Consider the following 20691-nt stretch of genomic DNA (forward strand, 5'->3'; position numbering starts at 1 on the left):
AGTTGTTGTTCTTTTAAAACTGTAGCTTTAGATGTGTTTTTGGAAGAAAGAATGAAGATAATCTAAGAATTTTTCAGCCATTCATTTTGTGTTGCCTGCAATGCTGTTCCAGACACAGGTGTTTTCCCAGGCTCACCTAATAGCCTTCTCTTGCTAAGGATGGTTTTATGTGTTTGGGTTTACTTCAGTAAAGGCAGTGAGTGAGTAGTTCCCTGTCAGTTGTAAAGTGTTAAAGTAGTGAAATTTTTAAAAGTATTACAGAAATGGTTTATAATTTGCTACTGTAGGAAACAGTTACTTTTAACAGTTATTTTGATTTGTAAAGCCCATATTATTTTTAGTAATTAACTCTGAAGAGGACTTACTGGTTGGAAGAGAGATAATTTTAGAAGCTATATTCGAGATATAGTATCTCTAGTAATACAGCATCAAAATTAATAGCAAGTGGCTTTAGAAGGTGAAAGGAAAAAGACATACATTAGTTAAAGAACAGAAGGACAAGTTATAATTTTTGTTTGTGGTGACCAATGAGAGATTTTTGTGTTTTACAGTCTGAAATATGAAACTTGTTAATACTGCTTTATTGGTGATAGTTAGAATAATAGGCCATGAAGCATATTTTTGATATGTTCAGATTTATGAAACATTGTTCTACTTTTGAATATATGGTGGAGGTCATCTATTAACCATATCTCATAACAGCATTTTAGACTTCTTCCCATTGCCTTCTTCAAAGCTAGAATTTGCTTTATTAAAAAGTCCTTTTTTTTTTAAATGAAAAGCAAATGGATTTGAGTTCAGATTTTCTTTTTTTTTTTTAAATTTTTTTTTTTTTTTTTAAGATTTTATTTATTTATTTGGCAGAGAGAGATCACAAGTTGGCAGAGAGGCAGGCAGAGAGAGAGAGAGGGAAGCAGGCTCCCTGCTGAGCAGAGAGCCCGATGCGGGACTCGATCCCAGGACCCTGAGATCATGACCTGAGCCGAAGGCAGCGGCTTAACCCACTGAGCCACCCAGGCGCCCTGAGTTCAGATTTTCTTTATCTCCTGCCCTCACATGAGGATTACAAATAAGATAAAGCAATTTAAAAAGTAAAAATGTTCATATATAAAATTATAGTCCAACTTTCCAGGGATTAGCCTCCATAGATTCCTCCTAGGGTGTTCATGCCTGGCAGTGCCTTAGAGTTGAAAGTATCCTGTGACAAGGCTTTCATGTGTAACTTTCATAACTAAATTCTCTTGAGTAAGGATGGAAGAAGATGTGTGTTATAAGTGTTGAATTTTATGTTATAAGTAGGGTACCTTGTGACCATTTTTACTTAGGGAGTTTTGAAGCTCTCAGGCAGCTCTTTAGGGTCTTTAATGTGCATATGAATCCTCTTGGGCTGTTGTTAAAACACAGGATTGTGATTCAGCAGATGGGGTGGTGGCTGAGAGGCAATACTTCTGAAATGTTCTGCAAGGGATACCAGTGTTGCTGGTCCTTGGACCACGCTTTGAGTAGCAAGATATGAGATATATACATCCTTGGAGTTGTCTTTGCTTACCTTAAAACCATGCCTCCCTGTGTCAACATCCCCTCTCCTCAAAAGAAAGTCTTATTACTAAGTCTACATTTGTGCCTTTTTAAAGTTGGCTATTAACAGCCATGTTTTTCCTTTTTTTTTTTCTTAAATAGCAAAACACCGAATTGCTCATAAACCTCACTCCAAACCAAAAACTTCAGAGATTTTTGAAGCAGATTTTGCAAATGATGTAAAATCCAAGAATTTGCTTGCCGATAAGGAGCTGTGGGCTCGACTTGAAGAACTAGAAAGACAAGAAGAATTGCTGGGTGAACTTGATAGGTACCTAATGACAAATCGTCTTTCCAAGAGAATTTATTTCTAAACATTTCCTTGTTAATCTCTTTCCTCATTAATAAAACAATACATGCTCATTGAAGAAAATATAGAAAAGTATATTAAAGTACAAATAATCCTACCACTCTAAAATAAATATTCTTTAGAATATTTTCTTTTAGGGCTGTGCATTCATGTCCATGCCCATGCATATATATGTGTGTACAGAAATACTTAAAATCAGTATTCCTATTTTTTTAATTATAATATTTCAGCTATATTTTATATAATGAAGTCCTAAGATATATCAGATAGTTGACTTAAAATAATTATGGATGTTTTATATGTTACATTTTAAATGAAATATTTTTATATTGTAGTCAGGATAATGCTATATATTTGAGTGACTTGTGAAAAAGAAAAGCTTGCTCTGAATTTGTTACTGTAAAATGTTTATCCTTGCTTTCCTTTGCAAACTTTTCTGTTTATTGAGGAGACAATGTGTAATCTGGTCAGATAGTTGTATATATGGTTTCCAAACTGCTATTTGAAATATACATTAGCACTCACTTGGAATTGTCAAAATGCTCAATGAAATCTGTTACTACAGAAGTTCTTATGTTATTTTGCTTAAATGTGTACCATATGCAGTAATTAATTTCTGTGAAAAATAGGACATAAAACACAAAGTATATATATTTTTTTCTACCATTTTACCTATAAATTCTTAGGTCTTTTGATTAACTGATACTATTTCATTTTTTTAGATCAATCTTGAATCTTGTTATTTTCTTCGTCACGATTCTCTATTTTTGCATGATGTTATTTCAGTTCTATTGCATTTTTGGTTTTGTTATTTTTGTAAGGTCTTCAAATCCTTTGTAGAAATGAAGCATGAAAAATGTACATGTGTTTGTATAAGTATAATTATATTCATGTGTATACATACAGATCCTTCATTTTTTAAAATTACAGTAATACATGCTTGTAAAATATTCCAAATATAGAAGTAGAAAATAAGAATGTGTTAATGTTCTGGGCTTTAATTTCTGGTCTTTAAATAGACAAACATATTCTCTGTGAATTTCTTACAAATCTCTTGATTGTATTATTTATATTGTATTGTGTGTGGCCATGTCCTCTTGCAAAGATTAAAAAAATCATCTATATTCTACTAAGTGTTTGAGTAACTACTATATACCAGAATAGTGTAGGGTTTTTTTGTTAATTTATTTCAAAACATTTTTATAGACTTAGAATTCTAGTTAAATATATATCTTATTCAATCTTAATTTTTGCCCATTGAAATGAAATGAGAATTATAATATGGAGAATATGGAGAATTTTGATGTGTTTGTTTGGTCTTGTTAATTTTCTATTTCTTTTCCAGTAAGCCTGATACTGTGATTGCAAATGGAGAGGATACGACATCTTCTGAAGAAGAAAAGGAAGATCAGAATATAAATGCGCATCAAGTAACAGACTCTGTTACTTCAAGCAGCTGTTATAAGGATGTTACACATTCAGAACTGTTCAGTGGTCAAATGAATGGCATTCATCCAGTGAACGGTTCAAATTCTTACCACAGTAATGAAGATGATGATGATGATGATGGTGGTGGTGGTGGTGGTAGTAGTGATAATGAAAATGACCAGGATGCTTTAGGGGTTGGAGATCATTCTATACCAACAATATATTTTTCTCATACTGTCGAACCTAAGAGGGTTTGTATACTTTTTATTAATTCTGTATATATTTTAAATATTCAGTATCATCTGTAATTCTCTTTAAAAGAACAGTGTCAGCAGTGATTAATATTGTTGATAGTGCCAAACATGAAAACCATCTTTTGCATCTTTCTCTGGCCAATTTTTCTAAAAAGAAAAAGTGGGGTGGGTGGAATCCAAAGTCTCCGTAGTTTGTTTTGGTCCATTGTTATCTGAAGCCACAATAGAATTTCAGTTGTTTGGGGTCTAGAAAGGGATCAGATTTGAGCAGCAACTACTGTAATTTCACCTGTCCTTCATTCAGAGAGTTTTTTTTTTTTAATTTTTAAATTTTTTTATAAACATATAATGCATTATTAACCCCAAGGGTACAGGTCTGTGAATCGCCAGGTGAGAGTTTTCTTATGAATTCTAGAGTTAATTATATTGTGGGTGTTTTGATGTACTTGGGATGTTAAAGTGACTGCTTTAGTTACATTTCTAATTATGCCAAGTTGTTATTTTCTGTGTGGGCACAACATGAATAGGAGTGCCATGAACAAAGTGGAAAAATTTAGCAGGAAGTAAAAAGTAGTTCCTTTTCTGATAAAGTAAATATAAACATCTGTGACTAATCATAACTTTAGAATTTTGGCATTTTAGAGCTGGGGGTTACTATAGAGATCTTCTAATACAGGGTTTTTAAGCATTTTTTTAGTATCAAAAGACTTTTTATTCCCTTCGTACTTATTATAGAATCCCAGTATTTAAAGTAAATCAAAACAGGTTGGTTCTGATTGGAGAAAGGATGGACTACCTTAAACCCATTCCCTTGCTCCACAACACTGCTCTGAGGAGCAACTGGGAATTCATCTTTCTCAAGGAAACTTGAGGCCTAGAAGTCCATAGAGCTGGCTAGTAATGAAACAGAAAGCCCTTTGTGTCAGTGTAGTGCTCTTTGTACTACAAGGTACCTCTTCAGGGATTGCCTAGAGCAGAGTTAAGGGTCTATGGTATCAGTCTTAAGTATCCGTGATTATTATTTAATGAAACATGTTTAAAGCATATTTGTTATTTCTTAGGTCCCTTAAGTTAGCCCTGCTCTAATATGAAGTGAAATAAATTATTATTTTTTATTTTAATACTTCAGACTAAAGGGAGCGTCTTGTGAATTCTTTGGAAAAAATTGACCTAATAACCAGAAAAAGAAGTTTGTTTTATGATTCTTATTTCAGGCTTTAAACTTTTTTGTATTTGCATGTCAATAAAATAGGAAGAAGAAGTAATATTTTTAGGAATGTTATGAGAGAGAGAGAAGTCCTTCATGTGGAAAGTGCAGTAAAATGCTGGGTAGGAATAGAAGAATAACATGATAATCTTACAGGGTTTTTTTAATCTTATTTTATTTTTTAGTCTAGTTTCTAAAAACTAGAGGTATTTAAAAAATTCTGAATAGTTAAATATTATTTAATACTGCTTTTATGGGCACCTGGGTGGCTCAGTGGATTAAGCTGCTGCCTTCAGCTCAGGTCATGATCTCAGGATCCTGGGATCGAGTCCCACATCGGGCTCTCTGCTCAGCGGAGAGCTGCTTCCCTTCCTCTCTCTTTGCCTACCTCTCTTGTGATTTCTCTCTGTCAAATAAATAAATAAAATCTTTAAAAAAAAATACTGCTTTTATGACTTAAATTTTATATTCTTACCAAATATTTCTTTGGTTAATTGTGTTCTTTGTTTTGAAATGCATGATTTAAGCCAAAATTTTATGTCAAAGTAATGGGGTGATATGAAAGCTTATAATAAATCAATCATTTAGTTTAAATGTAATTTGCTTTCAATACAATAATAAAGTCACTGAAGATTAGAATTGGTCATTAAATAAGACATAATTTAATGTAGTAAAAGTATGTTAAGGGTAAGGACTTTTTAATCCTAATAATGCACATCATTTCAGTGTCAAAAAATTTAAACTGTTTCTCTTCTTTACTTAAAAGGTTTATTTGTACAAAATATTTGTACAAAAAATTTGTACAAAACTGTTTATGTTTTGACTTTGATTTACTTTCTCAAAAGGGTTGTTATTTCATGTTGTGAAATTTTTAGGTCCGAATAAATACTGGAAAAAATACCACTTTAAAATTCAGTGAAAAGAAAGAAGAAGCCAAACGTAAACGAAAGAACAGCTCTGGCAGTGGTCATTCTGCCCAAGAGCTGCCTACTATCAGGACTCCTGCTGACATTTATAGGTGAGTGGTATTCGCAGGCAGTAGAACGATCTGCTGTTCCCATCCCCCTCTTTGTAACCGAACATGTGTAGGAAAAAGGTTGTCGGTAACACTGAAAATTGAGGTATTCAGATAGAGTTGGCTTAGTATTTCAGAGGCTGTCACAGGAGCTGTGAGCTACCGAAAGCAGTTGGAAAATTGCATGATCTTTCCCTTTTCCCCCTCTTTGCCGGTGCTTTTAAAACGTTCCCAGTCGATCCAGTCAAAAAATGTTGTGTACTTTAGTTACAACTTTGTGTTTCTAGTGGGCTGGAGCAGCACTTTGCTGCCACAGCTGTGAAGTTGCTTGGCAGGTGGTTTATCTTTTCACAAAGTGGGAGTTAAGTTTTGCTGTTCCAGTTTTTTGTTGTGTTGTTGAAAAAGTTACCATTTGAAAATACCTACTGTTTTCATGACCTATATTTGTAAAATAGCTAAGATTGCTAAATTGTCTTCTAAGTAGGCCTAAAGAATATGTGGAAATGTAGCAAATCAGATGTCATCGAGAACATGCTTATAAACAAAGTGCTCTGTTTTATTAGGCCAAAAAAATCATGTTTTTAAAAATATGAAACACATTATTTGAAACTAAAAATTATTTTGATTTTGCAAATTTTACATGTAACCTTATAGATTAATTTCTAGAAAAGATTTTTTTAATATCATTATAAATTTATCCTCTGCTTATGAGTTACCTAAAGTGGATGTATCTATTTTGGATATTGTAGGGTCTTCGTTGATGTTGTGAATGGAGAATATGTCCCTCGTAAGTCTATCCTGAAGTCTCGCAGCAGAGAGAACAGTGTTTGCAGTGATACCAGTGAAAGCAGTGCTGCCGACTTCGATGACAGACGGGGAGTTCTGAGGAGTATTAGCTGTGAAGAGGCCACTTGTAGTGACACTAGTGAGAGTATTTTGGAAGAGGAACAAGAAGAAAACCATCACAAGAAACTTTTGCCCTTATCAGGAACACCTGAGGTGTGTGTTTGTCTCTGACTCCTTGATTTCAGATGGTATCTTTCATGAGTTTTTGTAAGACTAAAAGGGTGGTGGTAGCTCCATTTCAGAAGGGCCTATCATTCATTTTCCCGATTTCACATGGATCATTTTTGGAATTGAAAAGATACATCTCTGCTTTTTAAAAAATTTTTGAAAATTATAGGTGCTGTGTCTCAGGTATGGTTTATAAATTATTAATCTTACAATCTTTAAATTATTTTGTCTTTTATAGTTACTTATTGAAGTTAATCAACTGGTTAATGGCATTGTTTTTCTTACAGCTTCTTTAGTTTATACATATATTTAATCTCAAAAGTCATGGAACCTAATTCATTCTAGGCTTGTTCTTTTTCAATAATTAATAATTTGTAAAAAATTAATAGTCAGGGGGAGGAGTCAAGATGGCGGAGAAGTAGCAGCCTGAGACTACATCAGGTAGCAGGAGATCAGCTCGATAGCTTATCTAAACATTGCAAACACCTACAAATCCAACGGGAGAGCGAAGAGAAGAAGAACAGCAACTCTAGAAACAGAAAATCAACCACTTTCTGAAAGGTAGGACTGGCGGAGAAGTGAATCTAAAACGACGGGAAGATAGACCGCGGGGGGAGGGGCCGGCTCCCGGCAAGCGGCAGAGCAACGGAGCACAAAATCAGGACTTTTAAAAGTCTGTTCCACTGAGGGACATTGCTCCAGGGGCTAAACCGGGGTGAAGCCCACGCGGGGCCAGCGTGGCCCCAGGCCCCGCAGGGTCACAGAAGGATCGGGGGTGTCGGAGTGTCGGAGAGCTTGCAGGTATTAGAACGGAGAAGCCGGCTGGAGAGACAGAGCCGAGGACTAAACTCTCAGCTCGGGGTTACCTTGAACTGGTCGCGGGCTGGGTGAGCTCGGAGCGCGGCTAGAGGCTGGGGATACGGGAGTGATTGGGTGCTGTCCTCTGGGGGCGCACTGAGGAGTGGGGCCCCAGGCTCTCGGCTCCTCCGGGCTGGAGACTGGGAGGCCGCCATTTTCATTCCCGTCCTCCGGAACTCTACGGAAAGCGTTCAGGGAACAGAAGCTCCCAAAAGCGAACCCGAGCCGATTACTTAGTCCGGCCGCCGGTAAGGGCGGTGCAATCCCGCCTCGGGCAAAGACACTTGAGAGTCACTACAACAGGCCCCTCCCCCAGAAGATCAACAAAATATCCAGCCAGGACAAAGTTCATCTATCAAGGAGAAAGCAGATTCAATTCCTAAGACAGCAGAGCAATTCCAGAGGAGGAGAAAGCAAAGCACGGAACTCATGGCTTTCTCCCCATGATTCTTTAGTCTTGCGGCTACTTCAATTTTTTTTTCTTTTTTCAATTTTTTTTTCTTTTTTCTTTTTCCTTCTTCTGCTAAAAAATTTTTTTTTAAACTTTTACCCTTTTCTTTTTTAACATTTTTTGACTAGTTCATCTAAATTTATATATTTTTTCTTTCTTTTTTATATTTTTTATTTGTTTTATTTTTTAAATTTTTTTCTTTCTTTTTTTTTTTTTCTTTTTTTTTCAGAAGCTGTTTTTATCCCCTTTCTCCCCCCCACAATTTGGGGTCTCTTCTGATTTGGTTACAGCGCATTTTTCCGGGGTCTTTGCCACCCTTTTAGTAGTTTATTTGCTCCTTCATATTCTCTTATCTGGACAAAATGACAAGGCGGAAAAAATCACCACAAACAAAAGAACAAGAGACAGTACCGAAGGCTAGGGACCTAATCAACACAGACATGAGTAATATGTCAGATCAAGAGTTCAGAATGACGATTCTGAACATTCTAGCCGGGCTCGAAAAAGGCATGGAAGATATTAGAGAAACCCTCTCTGGAGATATTAAAGCCCTTTCTGGAGAAATTAAAGAACTAAAATCTAACCAAGTTGAAATCAAAAAAGCTATTAATGAGGTGCAATCAAAAATGGAGGCTCTCACTGCTAGGATCAATGAGGCAGAAGAAAGAATTAGTGATATAGAAGACCAAATGACAGAGAATAAGGAAGCCGAGCAAAAGAGGGACAAACAGCTACTGGACCATGAGGGGAGAATTCGAGAGATAAGTGACACCATAAGACGAAACAACATTAGAATAATTGGGATTCCAGAAGAAGAAGAAACAGAGAGGGGAGCAGAAGGTCTATTGGAGAGAATCATTGGAGAGAATTTCCCTAATATGGCAAAGGGAACAAGCATCAAAATCCAGGAGATGCAGAGAACCCCCCTCAAAGTCAACAAGAATAGGTCCACACCCCGTCACCTAATAGTAAAATTTACAAGTCTTAGTGACAAAGAGAAAATCCTGAAAGCAGCCCGAGAAAAGAAGTCTGTAACATACAATGGTAAAAATATTAGATTGGCGGCAGACTTATCCACAGAGACCTGGCAGGCCAAAAAGAACTGGCATGATATATTCAGAGCACTCAACGAGAAAAACATGCAGCCAAGAATACTCTATCCAGCTAGGCTATCATTGAAAATAGAAGGAGAGATCAAAAGCTTCCAGGACAAACAAAAACTGAAAGAATTTGCAAACACCAAACCAGCTCTCCAGGAAATATTGAAAGGGGTCCTCTAAGCCAAGAGAGAGCCTAAAAGTAGTAGATCAGAAAGGTACAGAGACAATATACAGTAACAGTCACCTTACAGGCTAATAATGGCACTAAATTCATATCTCTCAATAGTTACCCTGAATGTTAATGGGCTAAATGCCCCAATCAAAAGACACAGGGTATCAGAATGGATAAAAAACAAAACCCATCAGTATGTTGCCTACAAGAAACTCATTTTAGATGCGAAGACACCTCCAGATTTAAAGTGAGGGGGGGGAAAACAATTTACCATGCTAATGGGCATCAGAAGAAAGCTGGGGTGGCAATCCTTATATCAGATCAATTAGATTTTAAGCCAAAGACTATAATAAGAGATGAGGAAGGACATTATATCATACTCAGAGGGTCTGTCCAACAAGAAGATCTAACAATTTTAAATATCTATGCCTCTAACGTGGGAGCAGCCAACTATATCAACCAATTAATAACAAAATCAAAGAAACACATCAATAATAATACAATAATAGTAGGGGATTTTAACACTCCCCTCACTGAAATGGACAGATCATCCAAGCAAAAGATCAACAAGGAAATAAAGGCCTTAAATGACACACTGGACCAGATGGACATCACAGATATATTCAGAACATTTCATCCCAAAGCAACAGAATACATATTCTTCTCTAGTGCACATGGAACCTTCTCCAGAATAGATCACATCCTGGGTCACAAATCAGGTCTCAACCGGTATCAAAAGATTAGGATCATTCCCTGCATATTTTCAGACCACAATGCTCTGAAGCTAGAACTCAATCACAAGAGGAAATCTGGAAAGAACCCAAATACATGGAGACTAAACAGCATCCTTCTAACGAATGAATGGGTTAACCAGGAAATTAAAGAAGAATTGAAAAAATTCATGGAAACAAATGATAATGAAAACACAACAGTTCAAAATCTGTGGGACACAGCAAAGGCAGTCCTGAGAGGAAAATATATAGCGGTACAAGCCTTTCTCAAGAAACAAGAAAGGTCTCAAGTACACAACCTAACCCTACACGTAAAGGAGCTGGAGAAAGAACAAGAAAGAAACCCTAAACCCAGCAGGAGAAGAGAAATCATAAAGATCAGAGCAGAAATCAATGAAATAGAAACCAAAAAAACAATAGAAAAAATCAATGAAACTAGGAGCTGGTTCTTTGAAAGAATCAATAAGATTGATAAACCCCTGGCCAGACTCATCAAAAAGAAAAGAGAAAGGACCCAAATCAATAAAATCATGAATGAAAGAGGAGAAATCACAACTAACACCAAAGAAATACAGACAATTATAAGAACATACTATGAGCAACTCTATGCCAACAAATTGGACAATCTGGAAGAAATGGATGCATTCCTAGAGACATATAAACTACCACAACTGAACCAGGAAGAAATAGAAAACCTGAACAGGCCCATAACCAGTAAGGAGATTGAAACAGTCATCAAAAATCTCCAAACAAACAAAAGCCCAGGGCCAGACGGCTTCCCAGGGGAATTCTACCAAACATTTAAAGAAGAACTAATTCCTATTCTCTTGAAACTGTTCCAAAAAATAGAAACGGAAGGAAAACTTCCAAACTCATTTTATGAGGCCAGCATCACCTTGATCCCAAAACCAGACAAGGATCCCACCAAAAAAGAGAACTACAGACCAATATCCTTGATGAACACAGATGCAAAAATTCTCGCCAAAATACTAGCCAATAGGATTCAACAGTACATTAAAAGGATTATTCACCACGATCAAGTGGGATTTATTCCAGGGCTGCAGGGTTGGTTCAACATCCGCAAATCAATCAATGTGATAGAACACATTAATAAAAGAAAGAACAAGAACCATATGATACTCTCAATAGATGCTGAAAAAGCATTTGACAAAGTACAGCATCCCTTCCTGATCAAAACTCTTCAAAGTGTGGGGATAGAGGGCACATACCTCAATATTATCAAAGCCATCTATGAAAAACCCACCGCAAATATCATTCTCCATGGAGAAAAACTGAAAGCTTTTCCGTTAAGGTCAGGAACACGGCAGGGATGTCCATTATCACCACTGCTATTCAACATAGTACTAGAAGTCCTAGCCTCAGCAATCAGACAACAAAAAGAAATTAAAGGCATCCAAATTGGTAAAGAAGAAGTCAAACTATCACTCCTCGCAGATGATATGATACTATATGTGGAAAACCCAAAAGACTCCACTCCAAAACTGCTAGAACTTGTACAGGAATTCAGTAAAGTGTCAGGATATAAAATCAATGCACAGAAATCAGTTGCATTTCTGTACACCAACAACAAGACTGAAGAAAGAGAAATTAAGGAGTCAATCCCATTTACAATTGTACCCAAATCTATAAGATACCTAGGAATAAACCTAACCAAAGAGACTAAGAATCTATACACAGAAAACTATAAAGTACTCATGAAAGAAATTGAGGAAGACACAAAAAAATGGAAAAATGTTCCATGCTCCTGGATTGGAAGAATAAATATTGTGAAAATGTCTATGCTACCTAAAGCAATCTACACATTTAATGCAATCCCTATCAAAATACCATCCATTTTTTTCAAAGAAATGGAACAAATAATCCTAAAATTTATATGGAACCAGAAAAGACCTCGAATAGCCAAAGGAATATTGAAGAACAAAGCCAAAGTTGGTGGCATCACAATTCCGGACTTCAAGCTCTATTACAAAGCTGTCATCATCAAGACAGCATGGTACTGGCACAAAAACAGACACATAGATCAGTGGAACAGAATAGAGAGCCCAGAAATCGACCCTCAACTCTATGGTCAACTAATCTTCGACAAAGCAGGAAAGAATGTCCAGTGGAAAAAAGACAGCCTCTTCAATAAATGGTGCTGGGAAAATTGGACAGCCACATGCAGAAAAATGAAATTGGACCACTTCCTTACACCACACACGAAAATAGACTCCAAATGGATGAAGGACCTCAATGTGAGAAAGGAATCCATCAAAATCCTTGAGGAGAATGCAGGCAGCAACCTCTTCGACCTCAGCCGCAGCAACATCTTCCTAGGAACAACGGCAAAGGCAAGGGAAGCAAGGACAAAAATGAACTATTGGGATTTCATCAAGATCAAAAGCTTTTGCACAGCAAAGGAAACAGTTAACAAAACCCAAAGACAACTGACAGAATGGGAGAAGATATTTGCAAACGACATATCAGATAAAGGTCTAGTATCCAAAATCTATAAGGAACTTAGCAAACTCAACACCCAAAGAACAAACAATCCAGTCAAGAAATGGGCAGAGGACATGAACAGACATTTCTGCAAAGAAGACATCCAGATGGCCAACAGACACATGAAAAAGTGCTCCACGTCACTCGGCATCAGGGAAATACAAATCAAAACCACAATGAGATATCACCTCACACCAGTCAGAATGGCTAAAATTAACAAGTCAGGAAATGACAGATGCTGGCGAGGATGTGGAGAAAGGGGAACCCTCCTCCACCGTTGGTGGGAATGCAAGCTGGTGCAACCACTCTGGAAAACAGCATGGAGGTTCCTCAAAATGTTGAAAATAGAACTACCCTATGACCCAGCAATTGCACTACTGGGTATTTACCCTAAAGATACAAACATAGTGATCCGAAGGGGCACGTGTACCCGAATGTTTATAGCAGCAATGTCTACAATAGCCAGACTATGGAAAGAACCTAGATGTCCATCAACAGATGAATGGATCAAGAAGAGGTGGTATATATACACAATGGAATACTATGCAGCCATCAAAAGAAATGAAATCATGCCATTTGCGACGACGTGGATGGAACTAGAGCGTATCATGCTTAGTGAAATAAGTCAATCGGAGAAAGACAACTATCATATGATCTCCCTGATATGAGGACATGGAGAAGCAACATGGGGGGGTAGGGGGATAGGAGAAGAGTAAATGAAACAAGATGGGATTGGGAGGGAGACAAACCATAAATGACTCTTAATCTCACAAAACAAACTGGGGGTTGCTGGGGGGAGGTGGGATTGGGAGAGGGGGAGCGGGCTATGGACATTGGGGAGGGGAGGCGAACCATAAGAGACTATGGACTCTGAAAAACAACCTGAGGGTTTTGAAGGGTCAGGGGTGGGAGGTTGGGGCAACCTGAGGGTTTTGAAGGGTCAGGGGTGGGAGGTTGGGGGAACAGGTGGTGGGTAATGGGGAGGGCAGGTTTTGCATGGAGCACTGGGTGTTGTGCAAAAAGAATGAATACTGTTACACTGAAAAAATAAATAAAATGAAAAAAAAATAGTCACTAGCAAACATAAATGCACGTCTAAAAATGTAACATAATTCAAGAAAATTTTTGTAGGGGAAAAGTATTACCAATCTTAAAGTTTTATTTTTGTGAAGTAGGAATTTTAAAGTATCTCAGTTTGCATAATTGTTACATTTTTGGCCAGATCATTTAGCAGCTTATTTTAAATAAATTACCACTAGACAAAACCATAGTCATTTTATAATGGTTTAAGTAGATGACTATACTTCTTTTATATGCTTTAGTTGAGTTAATGAAAAAATACATGTGGCAGATAATTATCTAAAGTCCTGTGTTTTGGCCTGTGCCAGTGACATATTTATTCTTGGGGGTTGTGGAACCGTTTTACAATTTAATGAAAGCTGTAGATCCCTCAGAAAAATGAGTGCGCACATACATATTCTTATCTACCACATTGCATGCACTTTCGTGTGTGAGGAGGAGAGGTATTAGAAGATCTCAAAGTAAGAATTCCTGTCTTTGAAATAGTCATATGTTACGATTTCCATTATTCCCAGGCATGATTTCTAATTTTTTGTTTGTTTTGTGGGTATTTCAAGTTTTCAAATTTATAAGGTTCCCACTCACACCTGTATAAAAGTGATATACCCATTTAGGTATATGTCAGATACATCTAAAATATATATATGTTTATATGTATGTTTATATGTTTTTATATATCTAAAACTGTTGCACTTATTAAATAGTACAGCAATTAAATAGTAACTAAATGGTGATAATTGTACTAAATGTCAGTGGAGATGGAGATCATTAGCATTTAGGGACAGTATATATGATCAGAATATTCTCCTCCCTTCCACCCAGTACAATGATCTCAGTTACCCTGGAACATATCTCATTTAATAGTCTTCCAGGGACACCTGGGTAGCTCAGTGGGTTAAAGCCTCTGCCTTCGGCTCAGGTCATGATCCCAGGGTCCTGGGATCGAGCCCCGCATCGGCCTCTCTGCTCTGCAGGGAGCCTGCTTCCTCCTCTCTCTGCCTGCCTCTGCCTGCTTGTGATCTCTGTCTGTCAAATAAATAAAATCTTAAAAAAAAAAAAAAAAAGTCTTCCAAATTGTTAGAAAAACAGGTAATGAGTGTAGACTTTCACTGTTTTAAAATTTTTGAAAATTAGGTTTTTATAAGGACTTAATGTATCATGATATGCTAGAGCTCAAGACTGGAACTTTAATTTTATTTCATTCTTATTAGCTTTGCATTTTGTATTGAACTGTTATCATCAGCATTCTAGATGTTTTTTTAACATCAAAACAAGTAGTTCATGCATATGGTAAGTACTTTGAAAGATATCCTTTTCAATATCTTTAAATGCTGAAATAATGTCTTTTTTTTTTTTTCAAAAGGCTCAATGCTCATTAAGATAAAATAGGAGTCTTGAGAAAGTAGATTTTGAGTTTCTTTTAAGAGTTTGGATTCCACCCAAGTTCTTAAAATATTAGAGGAAGGAAAGGGCATTCTTCTTTTGTTTCTTTGATGGGGCAAGGTGGAGGGTTGTGACTTTCTAAACTACTCAGGTGATACATTGTCTTAACTAAATTTGTACTCTTGTTAGATAAAGGGAAGCAAAATATACATGAAAGTTTACTTGTCAGATTTTACTTTGTGTATAATGAGTTTTAAAAGATGAAACGGGGGATCCAAATACCAGAAACTTTAAGAATAAAATCCATACCAACTCCTTGGTTTTTATAGACTTTATTTATTTATTCATTCATTTATTTATATTTATATATTTTAAAAATTTTATTTGAGAACATGAGCATGCAGGAGAGCACAAGATGGGAGGGAGGGGCAGAGGGACAGGGAGAAGGAGACTCCCCCATTGAGCAGGGAGCCTGACCCTGGGATCATGTCCTGAGCTGAAGGCAGACACTTAACCGACTGAGCCACCCAGGTGCTCCTTTATATAAAAAAATATATCAAGATATATCTTTGGTTATATTTCCAGCATTTTGTACACAGTACTTTTTTTCAGTTGAACACACAGTTGGCCAGATTAAGTCCAGCAGACATCCAGCTGAAATTTAAGGATCATGTTTTGTTTTTTTTTTTGTGGAACATCTAATTTTCATTATTGTATTAATTATGGTAAATTTTGAGACTGATGCTTGTCTCCACTAGTATCAGCACTTGATTTTTCAGTTTATGCTGATCTCTTAAATAAAATTGAGATAGGACTCAATAAAATTCTCAAGTAATTGCATAAATGAACACCACCTAAGAAATGTCACTGCTGCTGAAATTAAGCTATTGGCTAGCGGCAGCGTGGCTTCCATAGGAGAGCTCATTCGTCAGCTCATGTTTGATACCCTAATAGCATTTTTTAGTTTAATACGTTATTTTTCACAGCATGGTCTGGACATAATGAATGTGTGAAAGTTGAGGACGTTTTATGTACCCATTTTTGTTTAATCCCAGATAAAACATTTATTTTACATTTTGCTTTCTTAAATGTATGCTATAAAAGTGTACTTACAGTTAGTGGTGTAATTAAGATACATTTTAATAGTACTTCTCTGAACAGTTTGTATTTTGTGTATTTATCCAAAAACCCTAAGAATTTACTTTCAACAAAAAGAAGTGTCTAATTGGCAAATACAGGATACTGATTTTGTGGGCATCTTACTTATGTTTTGTTACCATAATCTGATTTTTGTCTTCTAGGCTTTTTCTGGAACTGTAATAGAAAAAGAATTTCTGTCGCCCTCCTTAACACCACACCCAACCATGGTTCATCCTGTGCTACCCACCATTCCAGAACGAAAAGAAGTTCTGTCAGAAGTATCAGAAGAAACTACAAAGAGGGTTTCAAAGTTCAAAGCCTCCAGATTGCAGCAGAAAAACTAGGGCCTGCCTAGGCAATGGTAGTTTACATCCTGGAACCTAGTTTTGCATTTCTTTAGAATCTGTATCACAAAATATGTTACATGTAGTTTGAAATAAGGCATCCAGAATTCATTTGGCAGCAAGACTCTTACTGTTATCAGTGGTATTAAAAATCAAAGTAAATGTTTGAATACTTTAATATTCAGCTTGTTTTGTTAATTCTCTGAATACTGTCAATACTGTTGTCTAAGTTTTCTTATGATGCACTGGCAGTATTTAGAATTATTTTTCAAAGAATACTGTTCATATGCATTGTTTTTGTGTTTTGAACTAAATACAGGCAGTTTTGTACCAGCTGTGAAGTTGTGCGTACCATATGGACCATTTTAAGGAAACTTTTAAAATTTCAGATAGATTCAGCAATTATATTACTTACTTTAGCATTTTAAAGGCACTTTAAAAAAAATCTACTTCTGTAGGTTTTGCAGCTAGGTGGCTATTTAAAAAAATTCTCCCCTTTGTCGGTCATTTTATCATCTCTGAGGCAGAAAGCTACATGTATCCTATGGGGAAGTTTCTTTGATTGGAAGAATGGTATTTTGTAAAACATTTTTTTTTCTAGTAAAAATTTTATGAAACTTGGTCTCTAAAATGTGAACTTTATGATTCAGAATTGAATACAGAAATGTCTTTGATTCATATATATATGCTACCTGCACCACGCAGTGGTTCCTTGAATTCGTGTAATTCCATAGGCAATTCTTCTCCCTTGGTGTGTTCACTTTTAACCGGAATTATATTTTGGGAGAGAAGGAAGGTTGTGTAGATGCTAAAAAAAAATTACCAGATTTTTTAAATAAGAAATTTTATGTTTTAATTTTCCAACATTTTCATTCTCTAAGACTACTTTCCTACTAGTAAGTAATTGAAATAACATATTGACTGTTAGCAAAAATCCTTAAAATAAAGAGAAATTTATTCTAACATTGAAAATTACACTGCAAGTGTTAATCATTAGCTTGATGCATGCTGAAATGTAGCTTTTAAAAAGCATTCTGCATTAGTACTAAAATAAGCCATCAATGCCAGTCCACCCTCTATTCATGGCTAAATATTTAAAGGTTATTTATAGCTTCTTTAATGAATTCTTGCTTAAACAAAGTGAAATTATGTCCTAGAAAAGTAGAAGCTATTTGTAACTAGAACAGCACAACTGTAAAAGTTTTATGAATATGTATTTTAGTAATACCGGGGTGAGCCTGAATCTCCACAAGTTAATGGATAATTCAGAACAGGGGACTGATTTTGAAAGATAGCCTAAAAATGTAGAAGATTTGTTATTTAGTAAAGTTTAATGAACTGTGCATATATTTTTAGTTAACTGTTTTCTCTCAGCCCATCCCCCACAAAAATTAAACCAAACCGAGAGTGCCATCATACACACACAGAAGAGTTCTGACTCCCAATTGCTATTCAAGTGAGCCCTGCTGGATATTCTCCCAGAAGCAAACTTTATTGTGGGACTGTTGTGATATTCTTTACAAGCATGTAATTTCAAGAGTACTGTCATTAAATAATTTTTCATAATTTGAGCCTGTTGTTGTTTATGTAGTTTATGTTACTTCTTGCAAATAAGACATTCCCTCATAGAATAAGATAGTAGTAGAAGCAAGGAATAAGTGTTTGGTAACATTTTCTTATGTTCTGCTGAAGACCAGATGAAGCGGTATGGCCCCATTCCAGAACTTCAGTTTTACAACAAAATTTCAGTTGTGATTTTACATTATAGGTTTATTTTTCATATTAAATTCATGTTTCACTGGGATAAATAAAATGAAGCTGGTCATAAGTGTTCTCTTTTAAACCGTTGTAAAACAGAAGTTTTTTGTATTTTGAACTAATTTTAGACTTACAGAAAAATTGCAAAAATAGTAGTTTCCATATACCTCTTCATTCAGCTTCCCCTAATATTACAGCATCTTGTATAACCATAATGCAATGATTAAAACTGGAAAATTTATGTTGGTGCAGTACTATTAACTGATCTACAGATCTTATTTGAATTTCACCAACTTTTTCACTAAGTGTTGTTTTTCTGTTCTAGGATCTATTTTGCATTTATTATAACTCTGTAGTCTCCTTCGTTTGTTTTCTTTTATGACTTTGACATATTGAAGAGTACTGATCAGTTATTTTGTAAGATGCTCCTCAATTTGAGTTTGTTTGATGTACTCATATTTTAGAATGAGGTTTTCCCTTTTTGGCAAGAATACCATAGAAATGCATCATATCAAGAGGTTCATATCAGAGATGCATTCTAGTGTGTCATTTCAAGAGGTCCAAAGTTTCAGTATTAACCTTGATGATTTGGTTAAGGTGGTGTCTGAAAGGTTTCTCCACTATAAAGTTACTATCCTTTCCTTTGTAGTTAATAAATACTTTTGAGGAGCTACTTTGAGATTATGCTTTTTTTCCTCCTCAAATTTAAGCCCACTGATTTTTGTATTCATTGGATTTTGCTTCCAACAGTTATTACTGTTATTAGGCAAATTATTATTTGCCTAACGGTTATTTTCTTGTTTTGGCTCTTTCTACCTACCTACCTACCTCCCTGCTCTGTCTCTTCCTCCCCTCCCCTCCCCTCCCCTCCTTTTTTCCCTCCCTCCCTCCCTTCCTCCTTTGCTCCCTTCCTCCCTTTATTCCCCTAATGTAATCTAATGTGGTAGAGGGGCTCCAGTGAAGCTCTTTCAATGCTCCTATCAAGAATTAATTAGCTTTATTAGCATCAAGATGTCTGGCTACTTGATTTTTTTTTTTTTGTATTTATCTCTTAGAATTCTTTTGTAATGAAAAGCTGTGCCATTCCCCTTCCTGCTGTTTATAAATTTATTATTTCTGTCAGTATGAACTTGGATATTTATTTTATTCTGTGGGTTAAGATCCAGTTACCATTGTTTTGTTTGCTCAAATTGTTCTGTATTTGACCATTAGGAACTTCTTTGAGTTGGTTCCTGAATTCTTTCACAGATCTCTATATTTTTGTTTGAATATTTTGACTCCACAGAATGTTACAGGCTTATCTTAATTTTTCCGGCTCCAGCCTTCAAATCATCAGCCACTTCTCCAGGGAGCCATTATTCCTTTAATGGAGAAAGGTATTTAAATACCAACGTTTCTCATGTGGGTGTGTGTATTGCCATTGTAGTGCCAATTGCTAGAAGCCCTTCCTCAGTAGTAGAGCTAGAAAATTACGTATACTAACCAGTGCATGTGTTTACATTTACACGTTTGTCTCTTTATATAAAAAAATAGAAATTTATACTGATATTTCTGATTTTAATCGAACACCACAGGATTTGGTCCAATTTTTCCTTGTTTGTGACTTCTTCCTGCAACAGTGAAAAACCTGGCTCTTATTATCTACAATGTATTTGCCTACTCTTTAAAAAATCTGCTATACACATAAAAGTAGTTTCAGAGTATTAATCCTTACTGCCAGGAGACTCACATTTATGAACTATAGTGCACTATTTATATTCTTTTTTCTTTAGCTAAGTATGAGTCAGGAAACTTTGCCAAAGTTGCTTAGGTTAGTTTTTGGTTTTTTTTTTTTCTTTCTCATCCCCTTCACTGTGATTGTGTCATTTGTAATACAGTTAGGTTCATTTGTTACTATTTGTGTTCCATTTTGGGCTTCCACATCATTGTTGGTGTTAACAGTTTAATTTGGTGGTGTGTGAAGGGGGTATGAACACCAGTGTGCTTCTAACAGTTACAGCTCTGCAAAAAGGTGAACTCAGAGAAGTGGCACACCTCCTTCACTGGTACCCGTTTCCATTCCCATCTTTCTATCACGTCCCTACCTACCTGCTGTGTATAACCAACTCTATTTCTCTATTTTCGCCTCTCATTTTTTCTTAAATTTCTTTAACACAAACACATCCATATGTATTTCTTACTCCTTTCTGGCATGAGCATGACAGGTGTAACTTCTCCATTGCACTTTGATTTTTTTTTCTTCTTCTATTTTAATAGTATGCCCTGGTAATTACTGTATGTCAGTTTATAGAGATCCTCCTTTTTTTTTTTTAATTAAAAAAATTTTTTTTTTAAATTTTTAAATTTTTTTAACAGAGGTCTTGTAT

At 35.9% G+C, this 20691-nt stretch overlaps 1 protein-coding gene across 1 annotated transcript in view; it reads left to right on the forward strand.

Annotated features, from left to right (window-relative positions):
• The window catches only part of URI1 (URI1 prefoldin like chaperone), an 87721-nt gene extending 69583 nt beyond the window's left edge, over nucleotides 1–18138 (forward strand). Inside the window, exons 7-11 of the mRNA XM_045988623.1 lie at nucleotides 1681–1849; nucleotides 3234–3567; nucleotides 5653–5795; nucleotides 6542–6791; nucleotides 16385–18138. Of these exons, the coding sequence (XP_045844579.1) occupies nucleotides 1681–1849; nucleotides 3234–3567; nucleotides 5653–5795; nucleotides 6542–6791; nucleotides 16385–16567 (1079 nt within the window). The 3' untranslated portion in view covers nucleotides 16568–18138. The remainder of the gene's footprint in view (nucleotides 1–1680; nucleotides 1850–3233; nucleotides 3568–5652; nucleotides 5796–6541; nucleotides 6792–16384) is intronic.
• The last annotated feature ends 2553 nt before the right edge of the window (nucleotides 18139–20691 follow it).

The sequence above is a fragment of the Meles meles genome, chromosome 19, assembly GCF_922984935.1.
Source record: "Meles meles chromosome 19, mMelMel3.1 paternal haplotype, whole genome shotgun sequence".
Classification (NCBI taxonomy): Eukaryota; Metazoa; Chordata; class Mammalia; order Carnivora; family Mustelidae; genus Meles; species Meles meles.